Source organism: Symphalangus syndactylus, chromosome 9 (genome assembly GCF_028878055.3).
Source record: "Symphalangus syndactylus isolate Jambi chromosome 9, NHGRI_mSymSyn1-v2.1_pri, whole genome shotgun sequence".
NCBI lineage: Eukaryota > Metazoa > Chordata > Mammalia > Primates > Hylobatidae > Symphalangus > Symphalangus syndactylus.
In genome coordinates this window covers 100,298,955-100,322,355 of record NC_072431.2, presented here as the reverse complement: position 1 = coordinate 100,322,355, position 23,401 = coordinate 100,298,955, and the positions used below count along the sequence as shown (strand labels likewise).

General features: G+C 44.6%; 1 protein-coding gene across 2 annotated transcripts in view; it reads left to right on the top strand.

Annotated features, from left to right (window-relative positions):
* MTURN (maturin, neural progenitor differentiation regulator homolog) overlaps positions 1-22,180 on the top strand; it is a 28,172-nt gene extending 5,992 nt beyond the window's left edge. Inside the window, exons 2-3 of one of the 2 annotated variants that reach the window (XM_055293533.2) lie at positions 5,509-5,631; positions 16,862-22,180. In XM_055293533.2, coding sequence (XP_055149508.2) covers positions 5,509-5,631; positions 16,862-16,972 — 234 coding nt within the window. In that variant the 3' untranslated portion in view covers positions 16,973-22,180. The remainder of the gene's footprint in view (positions 1-5,508; positions 5,632-16,861) is intronic. The other variant, XM_055293534.2, reaches the window with a different exon arrangement.
* Positions 22,181-23,401: the final 1,221 nt, after the last annotated feature.

Here is a 23,401-nt window from a genome sequence, read left to right as displayed (position 1 = left end):
GTACTCAGTAGAGATAAGGCATTCCACAATGGCTGTGCATGTTCATATAGAGAGGTTATTTCTGGGAAAATGATAGGTCCTTTGTATATTATTTGAGTGGTAGTCATGAGTAGAGTAGTTATGTTAATACAAGCTCAAGTAGACGGGCATAAGCGCTTATTGGGCCCCTGCTAACTGAGAGTCAGTCTACATGTTGTCCCCTGAAATCTTTAGATTCCCCCTGTAAATGTAATTATTTTCTGTGACTTACAGATGAACACACTGAGGCTCAGGTTAAACACTGTGCACAGAGTGTAGTTGAAAGGGTGTACACTCCTCCATCGACATTCTGGCTCTGCCCTTATTCCCTGTGTGACCACAGGCAAGTTACTTAACCTCTCTGAGCCTCAGTTTCCTCACTGGTAAAATGGGTCAGTGGCTGACACACAGATCGGGCTAGTCCTAGGTATGGCCAGCTGTGCTCTTCCCACCATGTGCGGTGGCTAACCTGTAATCCCAGCACTTTGGGAGGCTGAGGCGGGCGGATCACCTGAGGTCAGGAGTTTGAGACCAGCCTGGCCAACTGAGGTCACCAGTTTGAGACTGGTGAAACCCCGTCTCTACTAAAAATACAAAAATTAGCTGGGCGTGGTGGCGGGCGCCTGTAATCCCAGCTACTCGGGAGGCTAAGTCAGGAGAATCACTTGATCCCAGGAGGCAGAGGTTGCAGTGAGCTGAGATGGCACCACTGCATTCCAGCCTGGGCGACAGAGCAAGACTATGTCTCAAAAAAAAAAAAAAAAGAAAAAAGAAATATGTTGGGAGGCATGTGGTGTATTGTGGCTTTTATCTTTTTCTGCCATCTGTTTCCAGGACAAGAATCAGGGTTTTGTTTTGGTCTTTTATTTTGGAGACAGGGTCTCACTCTTGCCCACGCTGGAGTACAATGGTGAGAGCAGAGCTCACTGTAACCTCGAACTCCTGGGCTGAAGCATCCTGCTGCTTCATCCTGGCAAGTAGCCAGGACTACAGATGTGCACCACCACACCCAGCTATTTTTCTTATTTTTTGTGGAGACTGGAGTCTTGCTCTGTTGACCAGGTGGTCTTGAACTCCTGGCCTCAAGCGGCTCTTCCGCCTTGGCCTCCCACAATGTTGGAATTACAGGTGTGAGCCACCAGGCCTGGCCAGGGATCCATTTTGGATTAAGACATAACCAATTCAAAATGGACTCCCTTGGTACCGAGTGGCAGAAAACCCCCACTTCAGTACTACAGTAAGAGTGAGTCTCAGAGCAAGGGCCCCAGAGGGAGGAGACACAGGAGTGTGTTCTTACCTCCCCTGCCACCCCCACCCTGCTTAAGCACCAGGAAGTCCAGCTGCATACCCACCAGGATTTAGAATAGTAGGGGCGCACACATTGTGCTCTCCCAAAAATGTCTGTAGGATTGAACTACCTTAATGACTGGAGACCACTTTTTGATAAACTGGATATTCCGATCTACATTGTACAAAACAGGAAGGTGCTCATTTTCCTATTTGCAGGTGACATAGTTATATTGTCTTAAGCTGGGCAAGCTTTTATGATAAACTCTGGCCTAACTTCACAGGAAGAAGGGTCACAGATGGCCTGTACTCAAATCAAAGTGCTTATCGGATTTTCTGTAGGAAAGAGTAGACCACTCAGGCCAGGTTCGATGACAGCCACTTCACTGCAGCTCAGGCCAACCTGAGATTTGGAGTTGGCTGTAGTCAGTAATGGCAGTTGCTGTAGTTCTCCCGGAAAGATATTTAAATGTCACACCACCCCCAACCGCCTTCAAATATGTAGTTAGCCAAAGTTCTGCTGTGCCCATGGTTCTCAAAGTGTGGTCCCAGAACCAGCCACATGAGCATCACCTGGGAATTTGTTGGAAATACACATTCTCAGCTCACTGAATAGTTCATTAGCTAAATAAACTGATTACCAAGCAGAGGTGGATACATTGCAATTCTGTTACTGTGTTTGAGTGATACACTTTTCTCAGTTAACTTTGCAATTTAAACTCTGCCCCCCCAGCACCCAACTCTGATCCACACTGAAGCTTGAGAACCGCTTCCCCCTACTCCCTGAAGCCTTTCCAGGCATTTCTCCTTTTGTCCAAGGGAGGCCTGCAGGCTGCCGACGCTCTCACTACCGCCTTATTGGAGAGTCAATACTTTCCGTACCCAGATTCATGTTTGCCAGGGCGTTGCATTGTTCAGAGCTAGAGGTTCTCGGATTCCTGCTATAGTTTTTTTCCTGGTCAAAATGAGTATTTGGTTACACATGCTTAAAATATTTTCCAAGTTGAAGTTACTGTGGCCACGCCCAGTGGCACAGGACTCCGGGCCTTCAGTTGTCCATTTGTCTTTGTACAGGACTAGATCCTGTTTTCAGGAGCACCAGCCCTGCCCATAGATGGTCTCTCTGCTCCCCTTGGTTTTGGAATGGGCCCCTGTATCTTCCTAAGAGAATAACTGCTCTGCCTCCAACCCCCTGCCTGTTAATTTTCCTGAAGAGCACGTCTGTTTTATCTGTGGACACTACCTCGTGAGATTGATAGTGCCTCTTTCTTTGCATGGGCTACTTAGAAAGCTTTGCTGGCAAATCTGTGTCCCATCTGTAGCAAGTAGCCAGGCCCTCATACCTTGCTCTGTTTGTCCTGGTCTCACTCTTGGATCTTATTTCCCTCCCTTTGTCTTTTTTTTTTTTTTTCCAATGACAGACTTATTTTTTTAGTTCATTTTGTCTTGTATCCCATGATACCTTGCCGGCTGCCTTGATTCATTTTGAAAGGAAGGAATTTAAATGGAACACTTCCTTGTTATGAGATACAATAGATATGAGACAACTAGCATTTAGTAAATGATGTCTTTTAAGTGACTGTGTACACCCGGATCTGAGTCCAAACCCCATGCCACTCTATCATGTGGACAAGGATTCAGTTACAACATTTTTTAAACCCCAAAACCTAACAGAACTGGTAATACAGGTGGAGATAGCCAAATGAAGGAAGTTTAGACAGAAGGCCCTTTTGTGGGTATTAAGTCTTCCTTCAACATATAGTCCTAAATTGCTCTAAAAGGAGAGTAATGGAAACTGTGGCGTGAACAATCTCTTCATGAGGTTAGAAATGCCTTAGAAACACTTAGCTAAATATACTGTCTGATTACCAAGCAGTGGTGGCTACACTGCAATTTATGATTCTGTTATTGTTTGAGTGATATACTTTTCTAAGTTTACTTTGTAATTTAAAGCCCAGATGTACTTACTTTTTAACAAAGTAGGTTTATAAGCTTTTCATAGGTGCACCTGCTTCTGAATTAACCTCAACCTGAGTTGCCTCAGGCAGTGCTCTCAGTGAGTCACACTGGGTGTCTGATTTACTCATTGTGTGACCATAGCCTTGTGGCAGATGGTAAGCCCACCTCTTCCCCTCTGTCTCCCCCATCCTCCTGCAGATGCAAAGGGAGAAAGAAGGTACTTATGTCCACCATTTACTGAATATTCACTGCATGCCAGCCAGGCACTGTGCCAGGTACTTACTCAGCTTTTAACTCTTTCTGTCACAAGTCTACAGAGGACAGGCTTCAAGTTTTTGAAATGTGGTGCTAGATGTTAATCCCCTCTTTAACTTGGATAATAATTTGAAATAAGCTGGAACTTTTACACATTTGAGTATGAAAATAGATGCTGAGCAGAACTTACTAAATAGAACTTTTGTTGTTCTTGCAGAATCTCCACTGATTAAGAATCAAGTGGCATAATGGATATTCAAGTACTTTGTACTATTACACTTTTGTACAATGGAAGAGACTATTACATAAATGACACTGTGGTGGTTTGACAGCTTTAAGGGTCTCTAATTAGTAGGGAAGAGCATTTGAGCTGTTCGCTAAAGCTAGAGAGCCCAGACGTTGTCTTTATTGGGTTGGGGAAGCCTCTGGAGAAGTCCGCTGGCATGAGAGCAACGTGTGTTGGAAATGGACCTTTACAACTATGAAACACAGATAATTGGGGTATAAAGATGGTACATTGGCACCTAGTTATTCTCATTTGGATCTGAGCAGTATTTTAAGTCTATAGGTCTAGTTCTCAGAAACCCTGCAATGAGAAGAAAGGAGAGGAAATGTGTTTATTGAGTGATAAGGATATTGGGCAAGTGTGTGCTTGGCATGACCATGTCTCCACATAAGCCTCATATCCTGCTATCTAGCCCCTGCATCTTGTTCTTATCTGCCAGGTGTCTTTCTTTCTCCCAGACCTCAATACTTTTTTTGCCAGTGTTTAGCCATCCTGGATCCGTCCCCACTAAAGAGTGATTCTTGGTACCTGACAGATACTCTGATGTTACCCTGGAAGCCCCGTGTCCCTGACTTACTTAGATATGCAGGGCAGGGTCTTCTGCATTAAGAATGCTCAAACCTGTTTCTTGGCCTTGTTCCAGATCTTTGAACATTCATGGGAAAGGCTTGCCTAGTCTTAAAGATGTGCTAAAATGGATATCCTCACATGGAAAAAAGCCTTACCCAGTCTTCAGAGAAAATAAAACCTAGACTGGGCATGGTGGCTCACGCCTGTAATCCCAGCAATTTGGGAGGCTGAGGCAGGTGGATTGAGACCAACCTGGGCAACATGGCGAAACCCTGTCTCTACCAAAAATACAAAGAATAGTCGGGTGTGGTGGTGCGCACCTGTAGTTCCACCTACTTGGGAGGCCAAGGTGGGAGGGTCACTTGAGTCTGGGAGGCAGAGGTTGCAGTAAGTTAAGATCATGCCACTGCACTCAGCCTGGGCAACAGAGCAAAACCCTGTCTTAAAAAAAAAAAAGAAAAAGAAAAAGAAACAAAAAGCCTAAAATCAGTCTCCTTTTAGTACGTGTTAGATTGTGAAATGATGCTTCGGTGTGATGTCCTCTTAAAGCATTTTAGGGAAGGGAAGTTTTCAGAAAGCCTCTGTTTTCCAGCGACATAGTGGTGACTTGGTGGGTTCTCGCAAGTTATTTGCATTTGGAAGTAAATTTACCACCACGCCCACTCACAGGTGGATCTGGGTAAAGAATGTCTTGTTCCCAGTTAATGCTTACAAACTGTGCTTAATTAATCTTTCAGCCATAGCTGAAAGCAAAGTTAAGGATTTTGAAGGCAAAGGCTCTGGTTTCTCCTTCCCCATGTCTGAAAACCGCCCTTAGCCTGCACAAGGTGAACAGTGGAAATCATTGGTGAGGAATGGCCACCCACTGCCCTCTTTACTGTGTAGGAGCAGATCTGATGACGAACAGAGCAGGTGAGGTATGGACCAAAAACTTGGGGGCTTCTATAGATTAGACATTTTTTCATCCCTGTCAACACAAACAAATCAAGAACGCATGTATGAACTTTACTGTAGAATGGAGGCCTTCCTCAAATTGATGTTATTAAGAAAATCTGCTTGGCTTTTCTGAACTTCACACTGAGTGTAGTGACTGTGTGTCTTTGTTTTCTCCTTCGTCGCCCGTGGGCACGCAGCACGTGTGGAGTGAGAGCGAGGACTGCCTGCCTTTCTTGCAGCTAGCACAGGATTACATCTCCTCCTGCGGCAAGAAGACGCTCCACGAAGTCCTGGAAAAAGTCTTCAAGTCTTTCAGACCTGTAGGTGCCTGCTTGGCTTCTCACCACAGCTTGTTTTCTATGGTGACTGTGTTTAGAATAACAGGGGCGGTGGGGAAGGTGGGCAAAACCTGGGATGACTAATTGTTTTTCTCTTGTCTGTCCTGTGGCTTAGAGATAGCAGCCAGTATAGGGAGGCCGAGGGTGGGAGGAGGGGGACGGGATGTGACACAGCTGTTTGCTGCAGGGATGATGGTTATTTCTAGCATCACTTGAGTTGAGAATCCCTGATGGGGGGGGAAGCAAACAGATCCTTTATGAGACAACTGAGTATTCCTGTTCTCCTGCAGGAGACAGAACCATGGCACTTGCAAGCCGGATGGAGGTTCTTTTATAATAGTGGGGCATATATTGGGGATTGCTGGGAAGCTGTATACAGGTTATATTAATACCTCCACGTTTGTGGGTATGGAAAAAAATGAAACTGGATACTGGCTCTATTCTTTTCTATTTTTAAAAAGTCTCTGTTATGAGCTGCTGTTGCTTTGTTTTCCCCTTTTGAGATTTAGGAATGTGTATTTCTGTGGCTAGCTGATAGTCTGTTTTCATTCTAGCTGATAAACCTTTAAAATGAATGCTTCTATTTTGAAGATTACCTACTTCCCTTTATCTTCATTGGAAGATAAAGTCCCATCACCAGTGTCTCAGTGTTTCCCCTAAGTTCGATTCCCTGCCCACTGTAAATACTGCACATGTTCAATGGTATTTGCTAGAATTTCTATGTATTTTTCAAATCTGTTTTAATGCTGTCTCCTTCTCTGCTGCGTTTTTCAAGCCTGTCTTCTGTTTCTTTGAACATAGTAAGCTTGGTTGCATAGTAGACTGTGTCCGATGATATTTCATTTTGTAAGTCTGTTTGGTCTTTTGTTTCTGCTGGTTCTCAAACCTGGTATCTTGTTTCTGTGTGTGTGGGATTATCTTTGTGTGCTAGTTATTGTATTTGAAAGTTTACTTGTAGGAATAAAGTGAGGCCTGAGATGACAGCACCTTACTCCAGAGAGGATTTCTGTTTGCTTCCGTCAGGACTTGGGGCCTATTAGTCTGAGACACCTTAGCACAGTTTAAGGCTTGTGGTTCTCTGATGGCTCCCGGGGGTGAGAAGGCAGGATGCGGGTCTGGCCTCCTGTGGCGCCTCCTCGTTCTGAGGGTGTGGGCCTCTGGGGACCCAGCTTCAAGTGGGGATGGTGTATAGTCTGCTCCTTTGGAAGACTCTAGCTGTTAGAGTAGCCCGAGAAAGCAGTGAAGTTTCTAGCTGCTGCTTCCCGGTCAGCAAATGCCCTCAGGACAAAAGCAGCTTTTTATGTTTGGCTTACCTCTCCTGGTTAATACTTTATATTTAAGAAGGTATTTTTCATATTTAATTCAGCTTTTTTTAGTCACTCTCAGTGAAAGAATTGGACCCAATCACTTTGTGCACCATTATAAGAAATGAGATTTCAGTGGCTTTTGTCACTCTGATTTGCTTAAGCAAATGATAGAAATCAAATAGAGTGACAAAAACCACTGAAATCCCTTTTTTTGTTTGTTAATTTTCTAAGCCAGTTTGGCACATTCAAAATAGATACTTGACTTAAAAGTACCAGTCTGTCCCACATTCATTCATTCAATAAATATGTATTGGGTACCCACTGGGCACATGGCACTGTGTACTGCATTGTTCCTGGCACTGGAACTAAAGCATGAGAAGCTTAGATCTCTCAGAGCCTGTGCGCCAGTGGGGGGAGACAGGATAGACAAGGACACACATAATGTCGTGAAATGATGCTAGTAATTAAGTGCCAAAGAGAAAGGAATCAAGGAACGGGGTAAAAAGTGTCAGGGGTCCTGGAATTTTTGAGTAGGGAACCAGGGAAGGCTTTGCTGAGAAGGTAACATTTGAGGAAAAACTTGGAGTACAGAGTGGGCCATGAGAAAATCTAGGGGAATAGCATTTTCAGTAGAGAGAGCAGCAGGTATGAAGGCCTCAGGGTTGGACAACACCTGTGTCCGGGGAGCAGGAGTGGCCAGTGTGGCTGAAGGAAGTAGAGAGCGGTGAGCTGGAGGAATTCCAGGAGTCACAGAAGGACATGGGCTCTTACTCTGGAGTGATGGGGAGCCCCCCAAGGGGTTAGGCAGAAGAGGGATGTGACCTGACTTCACATCTTGAAAGTCTCCCTCAGATGACTGTATTGAGAATAGGCTGTGTAAGGGGAGGGACAGAGAGGCCATTGAGGAGGCCATTGCTGTCATCCAGGTGAGAGATAGTGGTGGCCTGGACTGGGACGGTCATGGCAGAGGCTGGGTGAGGAGTTGGATTCTGGAGATACCTTGAGAGTAGACCCAGCTGGACTTGCTAGTGGATCAGAAGTGGGACGTGGGAAAAAGGGAGAGAAAGATGATTCCTGAGTTTCTTGCCCAAGCAGTGAAGGGAATGGCCTAGTCATTTACTGAGATGGGGAAGGCTGCGGGGGTGGGTGGTGGGGAGTTTGGGGTTGATGATGTCAGAGCTCAGTTTTGGACATGTCAGTGTTTTAAATGCCTGTTAGACATCGAAGAAGGGAGATCACATTAGGCAAAATTAAAAAGAAATGGATTCCTCTAAATTTTAACCAGAAGAATACCTGTTAGCAAACGAGGTTCGCTTTGCAGCAGGTTTCCTCACGGGGGCTCACTCATTGACCTGCCGCCAGCTGGTCTTTGTGGGTGTTGTCTGTGGTGGCAGGCAGCCTCCCCTCCCTGCAGAACTGGCTCACCTGGGAAGGGGAGCTCCAGCCGGGAGTCCCTGTGCTGTTTTTCTTTACCAAGGCTCTGGTTGTATTTTGGCAACCAGGCTAGCCACATGTAAATGAGGAAACGAATGCAGTCCAAAAGAACTCCGGATGCGTAGCTGAAAGCAGTCCGATTGGTTGAGGATGTTCTTTCACGTGGCGCTGAGATGTGTCACGTAGGCCCACAGCTTTGGTTTGCTGTTGCTGGTCTTCCGGGTTTCCTTTCTGAAGTGGAGCTTTACCTTGTGGGCAGGGATGTGGCTCCCCAGGTGAGGAGGCCTTGATCTGGCACAGCATGCCCTTTGGTGAGGAGGTTTATGGGCTGGGCCGCCCTCTGGCAGGGCCTGTTTGCCCCTGAGGGCAAGGCTGGTGGGAGGCACCTTCTCGGGCTGGTAAAGATGAAATGCTGAAGGCCTCAAGTTTCTCCCAGTCAGGATGCGCCCCAGACTGGATGAGAGGGAGCGTCACAAACCCGAATAAAGGACCACAGAGATCCCTGGAGAAACTTTGACACTCTCCACCTCAACCAAATAGAGCACTGCTTCCCAATGGCACCATTTATCTGTTTGTTTTATATAAGGGAGGTTTGTTAAAAATAAGACATAGGTAAGGGTTTTATTGCTCTCACCACAGTTGAACGTATCTGTTGAAGAAACGCTTACCCAAATGCTATAGGTTATCAAGTGGGTAAAACCAGCACATCATTTCCCTGAAAATACATGGGAATCTGATCAATCCATCTGATCAATCCATGCAGCTGCTTTTTTGTTTATCGTGGGCCAGACCCAGGAGGAGTGTTTTTGCCTTCATCTTAGAGCAGTCCCCTGCTCTGCCTACTGCACTCTACTGGTTCTTGGGAGAGCTATTTCTGTGAGCATGTTCTGCAGGGGGTTGCTTGTCATTAATTGACAGTTGGGTTAATTGTCTTAACCCAATTATGAGGGAACAGGTACTACAGTCATGAAGAACCCAAGCTCCGTTGTCAGGCTACTCGGATTTAAGTCTCAGTTCTACCACTTGCTGGCTGTGTGACCTTAGACAAGTTACTTAACCTCTCTGTTTCTCAGTTCATTTGTAAAATTAGAAAATTAATGATGATAGTTCCCTTAGGGTTGCAGTGAAGATTAATGGAGTTTTCGTTGGGTACTCAGTACAGTGTGTTATCCACGGTAGGCACTAAGTCAATGTTAGTATGATGTGGATGGGACAAGGATACTAGACAAAATACTGTGGAGAAGGGAGCAGGTTACCGTTTGGGGGAACCTTAGATTATTGGTGGAGAGAGAAAACAATTTGCTAAGTGATTTCAACATGAAAAGGCGTTAGAAGGGTAAGTCAAAAGTTTATCAACATTGGTTTTGGTAAAATTACAAGCATTCACTGAGCACCTGATCCGCACGACTCACTGTGTTAGAGGCTAGGACTCCAAGGAGGACCAGTGGATGCTCCTGTCCTCCCAGAGGGGCACGTGGCCAAAGTGCTCAGGGTTATGGATGATTTTTTATTTTCTTCTTTTCCACATTTTCTAAATTTTCTATGATCACATTATCAGAAAATATATTTTTTAATGAGACTCTGTGGCTTCCAGTGTATTCGAAGGGCTAGGAGTATCAGTGTGAACAGGCTCATTGAGGGACAAAGCCAGGCAGTGGCTTCATGAGGAGGTGGGACTGAAGAATAGCAGGACCTAGATGTGCTCAGAGCAGGGGCAGGGCTGGCCCAGGAGGAAGTCCAGGAAGGGTCCATCTTGGCTGCCTCAGCTCCATTTCCTTAGAAGTGGCTCCATGTGGTAGAAGGTGGATCAGTTCTGCCCTGTCTTGCTCCCATGCCGTGTGGCCTCTAACAGGTACACTTGGCCTCAGTGTCCCCAGCTTTAAAATGGGGGCAATACTGATTTAGCTGTCTTGTGGATTCATGGGGAACTTTGAAATCAGACTGAGAACCCAAAGGATTGTCAAAACCCAGACACTCTGCTAAATTTAGTCTCAGTTTCTGGCTCCTAAGAGGTATTAGGAAATGTTTATTGGAGGGGTAAATGACTGTGGATGCAGCTGGCCATCTTCCCTCTAGTGACCCACATTCGACCCCACTCCAGTGACCTCCTACTTGCTAATGTTGATTGCTCAGAGAGGTATGATTTTTACCTATTTTTTCTTGCTACTGGCATGTCGTATCCAAATGGCACATGTATGCAAATGACAATGCCAGGCAGGCTGTTGTTGGCACCTACGAGCAGGTACTGCTACTTGTAGTGGTCTCAGAAACCCCCATCAATCACTTTGGTAAGTGTGAGTTGGATAATCGTCAGAGCCTTGCATTTTTCTTAAGTGACCCTCCATTGACAGTTGCTGGTCATACTGAGCTGGAGAATGAAACAATGGTTATGGACCTAAATAATGGTAATCATGCCGTTCAGTTTTCCTCACCATCTTTTCATGTTTTATATTTAGTGTCAACTGACAGACTTAACTGCTGGGTAGAAAACAGTTTACAAGAGAAGAAATAGCCTACTATTTCCAATTTAGCAGTGAAACTAGACTTTATCTTTGCCCTTTCGAGTTCTCTCAAAGTGTTACGGCTTAACAAGGAACTATTGCTTCCTGGAGTGTATTCTTCTTCTCCTTACCAATGCTGTGGACATTAGCGTCCTGAGTCCCCTATTGCTCTTGCAGTTTTGTGTGCTGTTTGGTTGTTGTTGCTTCCACGGCGCAGCCTGGAGTTGGGTCCTGTGGTCCTTGTAGATTCTCACTCAATTGGCCCGAGTCCTCTCCTGGGCTTGCTGTGTGACTCTATGTTTCTTCTCTCAAGAAGGAGAGACATTTCTGCCAGAAAAATCCCCTTAATTCTGGTTCACTGGCATGAGCAAGATTGATACTTTCAGTTTGCCACAAGTGGCTGGAGAGCTGTGGGTTAAATCCCACAGGAAAATCCTGCGTCCCAGAAAAAGTCCAATTCTTGCCTCTACTCATGGAGTCTGGTCAAGAGCCTGGAAAAGAGAAAGAATCCACCTGTGAGAAGCTGCCTGGGTGGGTCAGGGAAAGTCTGATGAGAAAAGATTATGCACACATGTGGGTTTCATAATAGACATTGAATATTGACAGTTTGTCTTTTTTTTTCTTTTTTCCTTTTTTTTTTTTCCTCACTCATGTTATGAACATTCAAACCATTCTCTTTTTTAGAAAGTATGATGGCCTCAAAAGGTGAGAGAGTGCCTCCTCCTGCCTATTGTGCTACATCCATCTTGCCACCCTTTTTTCCTTAGGGTCAAGAAGACTGACTGACCGACCAGGACCCCACCAGGGGTTTCTCCGTACTGCCAGCATCATGATGATGAAGATAAATGGTGCCACATTTCCCAAATGCTTTAGAGTCCTACCACCCTTGGCTCTTGGACTAACAGTATTCCCATCACCTGGGAGTGTGTTAGAGATGCAGAATCGGGTCCCACTTGAGACCTGTTGAATCAGCATCTGCATTTGAGGTAGATTGCTGAGCACATTATCCACACCTACACATAGTGAAGGAGAAGAGAGACTGCCTAAGGGGGAGTCCCTGGAAGGTGCATACAAGGATCTCTGAAGCCACAGGGCACTTGCTCGATGCACAAAAGCCGTGGTTGATTGGCTGTGCTCTCCAGGGTACAGACACCACCTCTTCTTCCTTTATGAAGACCTTCTAGCCCACTGTGCTGAGTGCCCCCTCCAGAGACAGTAGCTGCTAAATGCGAGCTCAGTATGGCCTCGCATAGTTTACACTATTATCCAAAAGACCTGGAGTTGGCCCTACAGATAGCAGATACTCTCTTAGGTCTGAGGAACTGAATTCTCCAGAGTTGGCAGCTCTGCCTTTCAGGTGCAACCTGTTTGGATAGATGGGCCCCAGCAGTGCTTATGTGATCACCAATAGCTCACAGGAAGCTTTGTGGACAGTGAGACCCTGGAAATGCCAATTCTTTTGTCCAGAGTGAGCATAAACTATTTTCCCAGTCAGCTGAAAAAAAATTCACTGAAATAGGAATAAATGATTATAACTGTCAGGAATAATTTAAATATACCAATCACTTTCATTTTTTGGCCCACCTTTTCAGTATGAGAATGTGTGATTGCAGTAAAAGCTAGGGCTCCAGAATTCTTCCCAGTCTGTGTGTATGCCTGTCTCTTCTTCTTGACTGTTGAAAATTGGGATCCAGAAGTTAAATTTAGACTTGCCCACTGTAGGTGGGATTAAGCATAGAGGTGAGGATGCTAGATTACTATATATCTGTAAGATATGTCCTTTAGAATTCCAGGCAGTCTATTTCTGGTGCTTTCTATCCATGCTTCCAAATTGTCCCTCCTCATAAATTTAGACAGTAGCATTTCATATTGCATTTTTAAAAAAGATTTATTCCCCAGGGGAAAACATTGAAACCTCCAGCTAATAGGAACAGCATTAACAGCTGAATGGAAGTCTCCTGAGTGGCCTGGTGGGTAGGGGTGTGAAGTCTGCTGTCAGATCACCCAGGTTTGAATTGAATCCTGGCTCTGCCACTTACTGGGTGACTCTGGGCAAGTTATTCAACCTCTTCAGGTCTTATCCAACACAAGGTTATTATTAGGAGCAAAGGAATTAATGTGTGTAATTCTGCTTAAGACAGTGCATTTGCTGTGCCAAACCCCTTTTTTATTTTATTTTATTTTATTTTATTTTATTTTATTTATTTATTTATTTATTTATTTATTTATTTATTTATTTATTTTTTCTTGAGACGGAGTCTTGCTCTGTCACCCAGGCTGGAGTGCAATGGCACGATCTTGGCTCACTGCAACCTCTGTCTTCCTGGTTCAAGTGATTCTCTCACCTCTGCCTCCCGAGTAGCTGGGACTACAGGCACACGCCACCACGCCCAGCTAATTTTCATATTTTTAGTAGAGATGGGGTTTCACCATGTTGGCCAGGCTGGTCTCGAACTCCTGTCCTAAAGTGATCTGCCCACCTCGGCCTCCCAAAGTGCTGGGATTACAGATGTGAGCCACTGTGCCTGGCCTAAATGCCCTTTAACCTCAGTAGGGAAGGCACCAGGTTCAAGAGGCCGAAGAAGAGACCCAGAGCCAGCAAACGAAGACACGGGGTTTCACTGTGCTGACATACAGGGGAGAGAGTCCAGCGGCAGGGGCTGGGCAGGAGAATCGCCTTACATGCAGTCCAGTGGCGGCAGGCTGGCAGAAGAACCACGTGGTCCCGTGGTGGTGGGCTGGGCAGGAAAACAGCAACCTCCTGCAGTCAGTGTGCAGTGTATATAGGATTTTCACTCAACACCCTCCCCCTAATGACCTCCACCTGGCAACATTCATTTAACCCGCAACTCAGGGCCGATTTTAATCTGCTATAACGACCCATGTTCCGTGGGATAGGCCATAGGCTCACGTGTTTCTTATAGATAAGGAGTGACTCTCTTGGCCACTCCCAGTTTCCCTAGCTCCTTAGAGATAATATAACTAGATTACATCCCATCACGTGTAGTTACATAAGGCTCCATAGTTTGCAGATCATGGCCGCCTTCAATCTCTCATGTCATCTCCATAGTTACTCTGTGAGATAGAGCAGGTACCGTGGCGCTTTACAGAGGACACTGAGGCTCAGCAAGGTGGTGACTTGGCAGAGGTCTCCAGCTAACTAGAGCTCTGGCCTCTGGACTCTAGTGCCAGTGTCTTTTTCCACACACCCTGTCAGTAAATCTGTAGACCCTATACTAAGGTGCCTCAAAAGTCCAGAAGGCCACAGAGAACTGCCTCTCCTCTTTCCCCTTTCCAGAAGGGCAGTGAGTGAGCAGCTCTTGAAAGAGCAGTCAGAAAACTTCCAGCCCGGGGACCTGTCAGTAAATGCATTGGTTTCATCTGAGGTAAGATAGGGAGCTGGAAAAAGGAACTGCAGAAGAGAGGTGGTCATGGCTACGTGCTTGGTTTCCTGGGTCTTTTTCAATAAGGCACCTAAGCTGAAGAGAGGGAGGGTGTTGAGTGCTACCTATGGTTTGGGTCAATATGAATCACCTAGGGGTGTTATGGAACAGAATCACCCATGGTACATCTCTTTTGGATAAAGACGGCAAATATGCAGATGCACACCTCAGCTGCGCCCCTTTCATGCAGGACAGCCATTGCTAGTTGACCACAGTGTTTTCCACGGGGCCTCAGAATCCTGAAACTCCAGGCAGCCACTCCCTGTCAGGTCTGTTAAGTAAGAGGGAACCAACTGGTCATTTCTCTTTTAGTGACATCCCTTCAATACAATGAACAAATATATATATTGTTTAGGTGTTTAGGTAATTTTGGAGTTCCTGGTGGTGGCAATAGTATTTATATTTTGGCAGCTATTTAAATGTTACCACTTATTTGACACTTTCACCTTGCTATGTCATTGAGCAGCTCTCCAAATAAAAAATTGACCACCAAGTGTAGTCATCGACGTGCCTTACGACTAGTCATCTTTTCTGTCTTTAGAGGCAAACTTTGTTTTTTATTCCATTTACTAAAATCAGGAAGGGAGACAGGAGCCAGAAAAAGAGATTTGCTTCTCCCAAGCACACTCAAGATTGGAGCACCCTCTCCGGGGAGCTGAGAGCGCTCTTCCTGCCCTTCCCCTCCACATCCAGAGAGTCTCTGAGGCAGCTGTGGCATGCCCAGCTCTAAGGGGCGAGCATGTGTCTGCAGTTGACTGTGTACGCCTTGGCAGGCCACATGCAGTGTGTGACCAACAATGCCTAGCAGATGATTTTGTCCTGAATGTGTTCATAGGGCGCTGGGAGACCTGGGAGAGCTGCAGCTGGGGAACTTCAGAGTGAAGGAATTATTTTCATCAGGACTCCGCTTTCTCTTTCCCCATTTCAGCAGTGGGAGGGAGTGAGAGGAAGGGGATGGCAGGACACCAGGGAGGCAATGCAGTTGAACAGAATGGTCAGTCTTCTTTTTACTGTCTTGATGTAGTTAGTGTTTAGATCATTAGGGCCACTCAGCGAAGGTGCTTGAAATTGATGGCCCTGGACACCCCTATGTAAGAAGTACTTGGGCCACACACAGACTGCAGATCTCATGAAGGCACCAGGAGACAGAAGCCTGGTTATCACAGGCAGGCCCGCCAGCTAGGGTTGTGGCTTCCTGCCTGCACCAGGGGATGGTGTTCATATTGATCAGACCTAGCAAATGGCACTTAGTTTCTAACCAAAGACCAGCCAGTGCTTTAAAAAACAATGTTTATTTTGAACTTCCCACATAATTATACAGCAATTGGAAAATACAAAAAGATAAAAAGGAAAAAATTACCCATAATCTGATAATCTTAAAAAAAAACTTAAAATTCGGGTGTATTTTACTGGAGTCTTTTTTCTATGCATATGTATATAAATTTTAAGAACTCCGGGTCAGGTGTGGTGGCTCATGCTTGTAATCCCAGCACTTTGGGAGGCTGAGGCAGGAGGATTGCTTGAGTCCAGGTGTTGGAGACCAGCTTGGGCAACATAGTGAGACCCTGTCTCTATTAAAAATATATAAATATATATACATACACACATATATAAAGAAACTCTGGGCCGGGCATGGTGGCTCATGCCTGTAATCCCAGCACTTTGGGAGGCTGAGGCAGGCAGATCACAAGGTCAGGAGATTGAGACCACCCTGGCCAACATGGTGAAACCCTGTCTCTACTAAAAATACAAAAATTAGCTGGGCATGGTGGTGCACGTCTGTAGTCTCAGCTACTCAGGAGGCTGAGGCAGGATAATTGCTTGAACCTGGGAATTAGAGGTTGCAGTGAGCCGAGATTGTGCCACTGCACTCCAACCTCGCAACAGAGCGAGACTCCCTCTCAAAAACAAACAAACAAACAAAAACTCTGTATCATAATAAAGTGCAATTTTGTCATGCTCTTTTTATACTTATGTGCATCTTTTTTATGTCATCAAGTCATTCAAAAATGCCATTTTGAGTGGATACATAAGATTCCATTTCAATAACACCATAACCATTTTGCTGTTGAACATCTTAGTTATCTATATTTTTAGAAATGTGTTATAAATAATAGCACCAATAAATAATAGCACCATGTGTTTTTAGGACAGAAAATACAGAATCGGTTTTTGACATCTTGATGGGACAGTGAGCACAGTTCATTTCACACTACTGCTAACATCCCAGATGTTTGTGTGGGCACATAGCTAGCTCTCTGTGCATATGTGGTACCACATTTTGATACTTAAAAATAGAGACTCTCCAGGCTCCCCAGTAAAACCTAGCCCTTTGGGCACTAATCCATTGAAGGATTGACATTTCTGTCTAACAAGTTTATGAAAATCGTTGTAGGAGTGGTTGACGGGGAAGTCTGCAGCTGCTGGGTTACGTACTGTTTAACGTGGATCCGATGCCTTTGGTCGTCTTCCTGCCTGTGGTCCATTTGGCGCTCACAGCTGCTTTTCTCTTGTTCTCTCCCTGTAGTTACTGGGGCTTCCGGATGCAGATGACGATGCGTTTGAAGAGTACAGTGCTGACGTGGAAGAAGAGGAGCCAGAGGCAGACCACCCCCAGATGGGGGTCAGTCAGCAGTAAATCTGGGGGCTCCCCTGAGAAGGAGAGTGAGCCCCACGGTAACTTAGGTGGAGTCACTGCCCCTCCTGGGTTAGCATTTTGCATTAGCACTTCAAAATAGGACATCTGGCTCCCAGCATCCAAATTAAAATGAAATACCTTTTTAACGACCACAAAATATCTGTGATGAGCTTTGCTCAGAAGTGACCTGAATTTCACTCCCGCTTCAGTGGGGTTTCTATGGAGTTGTCTTGGTAGCCTTTGCCATTTTGAATTTAGAGTCCATTTTGTGGCTGACTATTCTCTTGAGTTTATGTTGGAGAATTAACATTCGCTGACTCGAATGTAGAGAACTCTGAATGTATTAAGGATATGTTTTGAGTCCTCACAGGTGACCTTACTGAGGGAAAGCATGGCAGAGAAGAAATGCAGTCTGCACTTTTTATGTACTTTTTAAGTGTCCGTAAGTGAAAGGTTTTGCTTATAAAGCATGAATTTTAATATCTAGTCATTAAACTGCACAAGTGCAAATACAAGGGCAGGAAAGGATAATCACTTAGCTTTGGACTGAGAGGGTAAGAGAGGCCCAGAAGCCTTTAAGTGTTTTGCCATTACTGAGTTACCTGGGTATGTAGCGACTGGTTCGTGGTTAGGTGTAAATGTTACTTGCTTGTTCGATTGTTTCAAAACATGCTAATTCCAAAGCCACTTTTAAAGTCTATAGTGGAAAATATAGATGAGGTGAAAGATATAATTTATTGATTTTTAAAGCTGTTTATAAGCTGTCCCACGTATAAAATGAAACATTTTACCTTCTCTCTTTCTAATGAGATGGCCACTTGTTAAATCATGAAAACATCCAGAATTCAAGTGCCACTTAAACTTTGAAGCCATAGATAAATTTGTTAGAAAAGTAAACCAGGATTAAAAGTGTTTAAAAATATGATAGAATCCTTCTTTACTTTTTAAGTCTTTTATTTAAAAAAAAAAAGTCAAGAAAAGGATTCCATTGTGTAATTTATTTAAAAATTTAATCACATATTTCGAGGGACTTAATTGTGGTGTATTTGTAAAGGGACATGAAGGTAGGAATCTTCTAATCGTGGGTTAGCTTGGTTAAAAGGGGACGTTTTAATAATCAAGATACTCAGACAACTCACAGAAACAACTTCTGTAATAACTGAAATACTGCTGTTATCATTTAGCCAACAATTACTTACTGGGGACATCCTTTGTAATGCTAACATGGAATTATTCCTGGACCCTTCTGCATCCCTGGTTCTAGTTAACTTAGGATGCGGAATGCCTCCCTTACAACACTAGATTAAACCTAGCATCTGGAGTGGGTACGTTTAAACAGTCACACATGTGCCTGTTAGGTTGTCAAAGTTTTGAATTAAAAACAAGCAGTAGCAGCAGAGGCCACAGAACTTATGGGAGTCTTGTATATCTTCCAGGCATGTCGGTGTAAACCTGATTGTCTCGACATTTTCTGTTTAATTGATTGGTGCTGTGAGGAGTTCGGCTGCTCGTGGTAAAACAGCGTACTCCAGTTTTAAGTCATCGGGTAAAATAATAGTACAGTGATTTCCATCTGTGCTTCAGTACCCACTTTGTGTTCTTTTCTTGAAAAGTCATACTAAAGGTTAATTTCAAGTAAAATGAATTTCCTTCTGAGTAGCCTATTAGTAAAACACAACTTAGTGTTTCGTCCATTGGGGTGAGCATATTCTGCCCTTTGCAGCCCTGCCTGTGTTCTGATTGGCTCCATTCATGAGCAAAGGTGATTGTGAGCTATATATTACATAGATGTTGCCCGGGTTTCGTAACCTCTGTTTTAATGCAGTAAGCCACAAGAATGACTTCTGCAAGTGAAATGAGGAAGCTTTACTAGCTTGCTCCATTGGAAGGTAAACTGAAATTTTATACATTGAAGCTTAAAATCTAAATTTACATATGTTTGGAAATGGAATGGTCGTTAACATAAAATGTATTTTATCAAAAAAGTGTTTAGACTTTGACCAAATACATGTTGGTATTATCATATTAATGTTCTCTGTTTATAAAAATTGAGTGGAGATAGACTCGGCCATTCTGTGGGCTGATGAGAATTCTGGGCTTTTTTTTGCACTAAGGGTAGGAGACAGAGAACATGTCTGTATGTTACTTAATTTCCATAGCAAAATCCCAAACAGCATTAGCAGATCGAATTGTTTCTTCTAAGACTTCCTTTTTCTGAATGTGTACACATCCCTTCTCGCGCTCACACACTTGCCCACACACTCACTTCTTCCTGCGCTGTGGCTGCTCTAAGCAGGGCCATGCATGGTGCAAAGCTGCAGTCAGTGAGCCTGGCAGCCTGTGGTTTCTGTTATGGAAATGGTTCCATGGTGAAACACATCCCTGACCCTTCACAGACTTACACATTTACTCACCAGAAGGTGGCAGCGGTGTGGGAGGAGTGTCGACCTTGGACGCAGGAGAGACACCTGGGTTCTAGTTCAAGTCGGCCAAGGATTGTGTGACCTTGACAAGTCTAACTGGTCTGTGAACAAGGGGCATTTGCCCTTCCAGCTGTAAACACTGCCCTTCTATGCCTGCCTTATGTGTATGTGTGAATAAGGAGCAACAGTCAAGGAAACTTTTAGGGATTCGAGAAGAAAATACATGTGGGATCTTGCCAAGGTGTTGCCTTTAGGATGCTGACCCCCGCACTACCTTAGAACATGTTGGTCTGTGAGTGCCCAAGCCCCTGAGGGCTCGATCTCATGGGGCTGATGAAATTCTCTTCCTTAGAGGAAAGGGAAAGGTGAGGCCCCAGAGGACTTATCTCAGCTATACATGCTCTGCCTGTGGAGACATGGCTTTTCTTTGTGCCGTGGCAGACTGGGGCTTTGGAAGTGGTGTATGTTTAACTTACCTGAGAGCGGGAGATGTGTAGGAAGAATAGCTGGAAGAAAGTGAAAGATGAGTGCCAGTACTTTTTGCCCTGTTATCCAGTAGAGAGAAAGTGGCAGTGAAAGTAAAGTGAGAGAGAAAGAAAGAGTGTGTGTGTATATGTGAGAGAGAGAGAAAGAGAGAGAATGAGGAATGTTTGATTGCTTGTTCACTGGGCCAGCTCTGAAATCCAAAATCATGCCTTGATAACATTACAAAACCGTAATCCTGGGTTTAAGTGAGTCCTAGAGACATTGTTCTTATGGCTGCCTGGTTTCCTCAGCCTGATCACCATATTGAGCAGACGTCAAGGAATCAGAGTGAAGTACGGAGCCAGGGAGGAAGGTGAGGCCCTGTGTAGTGCCTGTCACCACTGTGGATTCACCTGCACTCAGGTGTCCACTCCTGTCTCCCAGGCCCAAAGTAGCACATGGTGCAATTTGTTTTTCCACAGGCAGAGCGTGAAAAGTCTCTTATGTAGGGGTCCTCCTTGTGTCCTCGTGCCAGAATTAGGTTTCCAGTGTACTTCAATGAAAACTTCTCTCCTTTATAGTTGCTGTCATCTTTCATGTATAAACAGAAACCGTCTCTAGCACAATATATTTCTGAATATTGTTTCTGTTTCATAAGAGCACAATGTATATGGACCTAGGGGAGCTGTGGTCCCAAGTGTCATTGGAATTTGTATTTTAGGAATAGGCTTTGCATGTTAAAATTCACAAGTTGGGAAACTGTGGTATGAACAGATCTGATTTCCCACAGAGAGGCATGAAGGAATAGGCGGGACTTAACTTGGGGTGGGAGGAGATGAATAAGGGAGAATGGGAGAGTTGGGGTCTGACAGTTACCACCTGAGCCCCAGGAAAACTGTTTTCATTTTCACGGCTGTCTCACTGGGGGCCTGCTTTCCTCAAAGGAACTGACTGTATGTTGAGAGGCAATGCCTTGTGTTGGCATGGCTTTGCCACTTTAAAAGTGCCCCCCAGCCAAGGAGACCAACAGGGACCCTGCTTATCTGGTGGGGCTCTTTCCTTCATTAAAACCAGCTGCCAGCCTGAGAAGCCTGTCTTTCCCAAGTGCAGGCAGATCTGAGAGGGGCTCCAGGCACCTGGCAGGTAAATCACAAAGCAAACTTGGGTCTCCTTGGCAGCGAGGAGGAAGCAGGAGTGCCCCCTCAGGCCAGAGGGCAGGGCCAACCTCCTCACTGTGCTTCAAGGTTGTAGAAAGAGCACAATTAATGCTTAAGCGATCACAGACCCCTCTCCCCTGCAGTGGGTGTTAGCTCCAAAGAGATGCCATTGCCGATCACCCAGTCTTCGGAGAAGCCTAAAATTTCTTTGAATTAAAAACTGATCCTCTTTCATAAAGACCCAGTCACTTCTCCCAGTTTAGTGATAACAGGTATGACACAAGAAGCTGAAGTCTTTTAGATTTTATAGAGAGTAATTCTGAAACCTGCCAGAATGCTGGTAGCATGTGGTGTCCATGGCAATGGGTGTCCATGGTAAAATATCTATAGCTTCTGCTCATCCGACAAATTGTTAAATAATATGTTGTCTTTTATATTTTTATTTAAATCTGGATTACAAAAATATAGTAGCAATGAGCATTTCACGTTAGAAACCCCATTTAAAGCACTGTAAGGCTGAATAGGCACAAGCGATTAAAAGTAGATGCCAGGCCACATAAAAATAAACGTTTTAATTTGCTTAGAGCTATATTCAAGTTGTTTGATACCAGAGAGAAAGCTGACAGTCTGTTCTTTGTAAACTGCCTTTTCCTGTTTTTCTGTTTTGTTTCTCAAGTTTCATTTTTTACTAAGCCTCTTCTGATACCTGGGCAGATAAAGATAAGAGCAGTGCACGGTACAAATGTCAGCTCTGAAGAGGAGGAAGTAAATCTTCAATGCTAGGGCAGATCTTCACTGTCCGTGATCCAGTCTTAATTTGAGCATGAGAGCAAAATTTAGTCATCTATACAAGAAGCAAAAGCAAGGAATAGTTGTTGGGTTTTTGTTTTTTGGTTGGTTTTTTTTTTAGGCAACAAGTGTTGCCGGTAGGGTATGTGTGCTTTCTTTGCCTTCCTATTTCCTTTCAAAGAAATCTCTTGTAAATTACAAAACTGTGAATTGGGTTGCCAAAAACTGTTGCCCTTCGTTAGATGCTTCAAACAGTGTAAATCCTATACTGCACCCTGTCCACCTCTGCTCCCTCTTCCCTCCCCTGAGAGTGAGGACCTCATCCGACCATGTAATTACCATTCGCTTGCTATTAAAGAGCCTTTCAAACTCTGGTGGTGTTTGCCTTTTTTTTTCTGCCTCCACAATGTTTGGTCCTAAAGGACACCTAATGTGGCTTATAAATGAAGAGCAAAGAGTAAAGGACCGGCAGCTCGCTGTGTGGTTGCTGTTTATGAGGAGGCTGTGGGAAGAGAGGGAGGAGCTGGTGACATGAAACACTGCCATTGTTCAAAGATTAATCATTTCTGTGTGATGCATTCGTATATCTATTCTGATGCTATAACTGGTAGTTAGTAATTTTCTACTATCTTTGAACCAATACTTTAGTTTTGTGTTTGAGAATCCTATTTTTTTCTAGCCTACTTAGAAATTCTTTGTGGCATTAATTAGAAATCTGTATTCTGTGGTCATTCTATGACATGACACCATGTCCCCACCACCTTCCTCCCGGTTATTTATTCACTAAACATGGCATTTAAATAACTCATCTGGAAGTTGATGGTAAGTTCTATTATTTGATTAAGAGCGAGTTTCTTTCTCCAAATGAATGGGTCTCCATAGAGAGACCCATTAGATTCAATTAGATTTGAGCTTGGCTTCACAGGCACAGCATAAAGGCTTATGTGTATGTTAGATAGTTTGTGGTCCTTTGTTTTCCATGTGGCTGTTAGAGATTGTACTCAAGTGGTGAGCTGTGTGTCAGCAGTCCCAACCCTGCTCGTGGTGCAGCAGCAGGGGCAGGCGAAGCCTTACTTATGGACTTCCTTTGTTACAGTTACTGTATCCGTCTCACAGATGGAGTTTATAAAACGCAGGTTGGCCCCTTTAAGTGCAGGGACTGGTGTTAAAAATACCCACATTTCCCCCGCGTAATCATTCTGAAATCAGTGGCTGAGGGCAAGAGGTTCTAGCCCAGACTCCTCCTGGGCTGACTGTGGCCCTAGGCATGTCCCCTCCCCACGCCCCCAACTTCCGGCTTTGTTTCCTCATCTGTAAAAATACAGAGTGGGAGAATTGTCCCCGAGTTCCCTTTGGGCACTAGCCCTGACTTGTCTAGGGCAGTCAGGAGTCAGTAGGGAGGACATGAAGCACAGTTATGATGGAAACACTCACAAAACCAGGGTGGGGTGGCCACGATTGGCAAAACTGTCCTTCTGGGATTCTGAAGCCCTTTCCCCTAGGATCCCTTTTAGAATTGAAGACGCCAGCTGATATCGTGGCTGTGTGTTAGCCCAAATGCTTATGTCCCTGCGTGTTTTCTCCTGCCTTCCCAC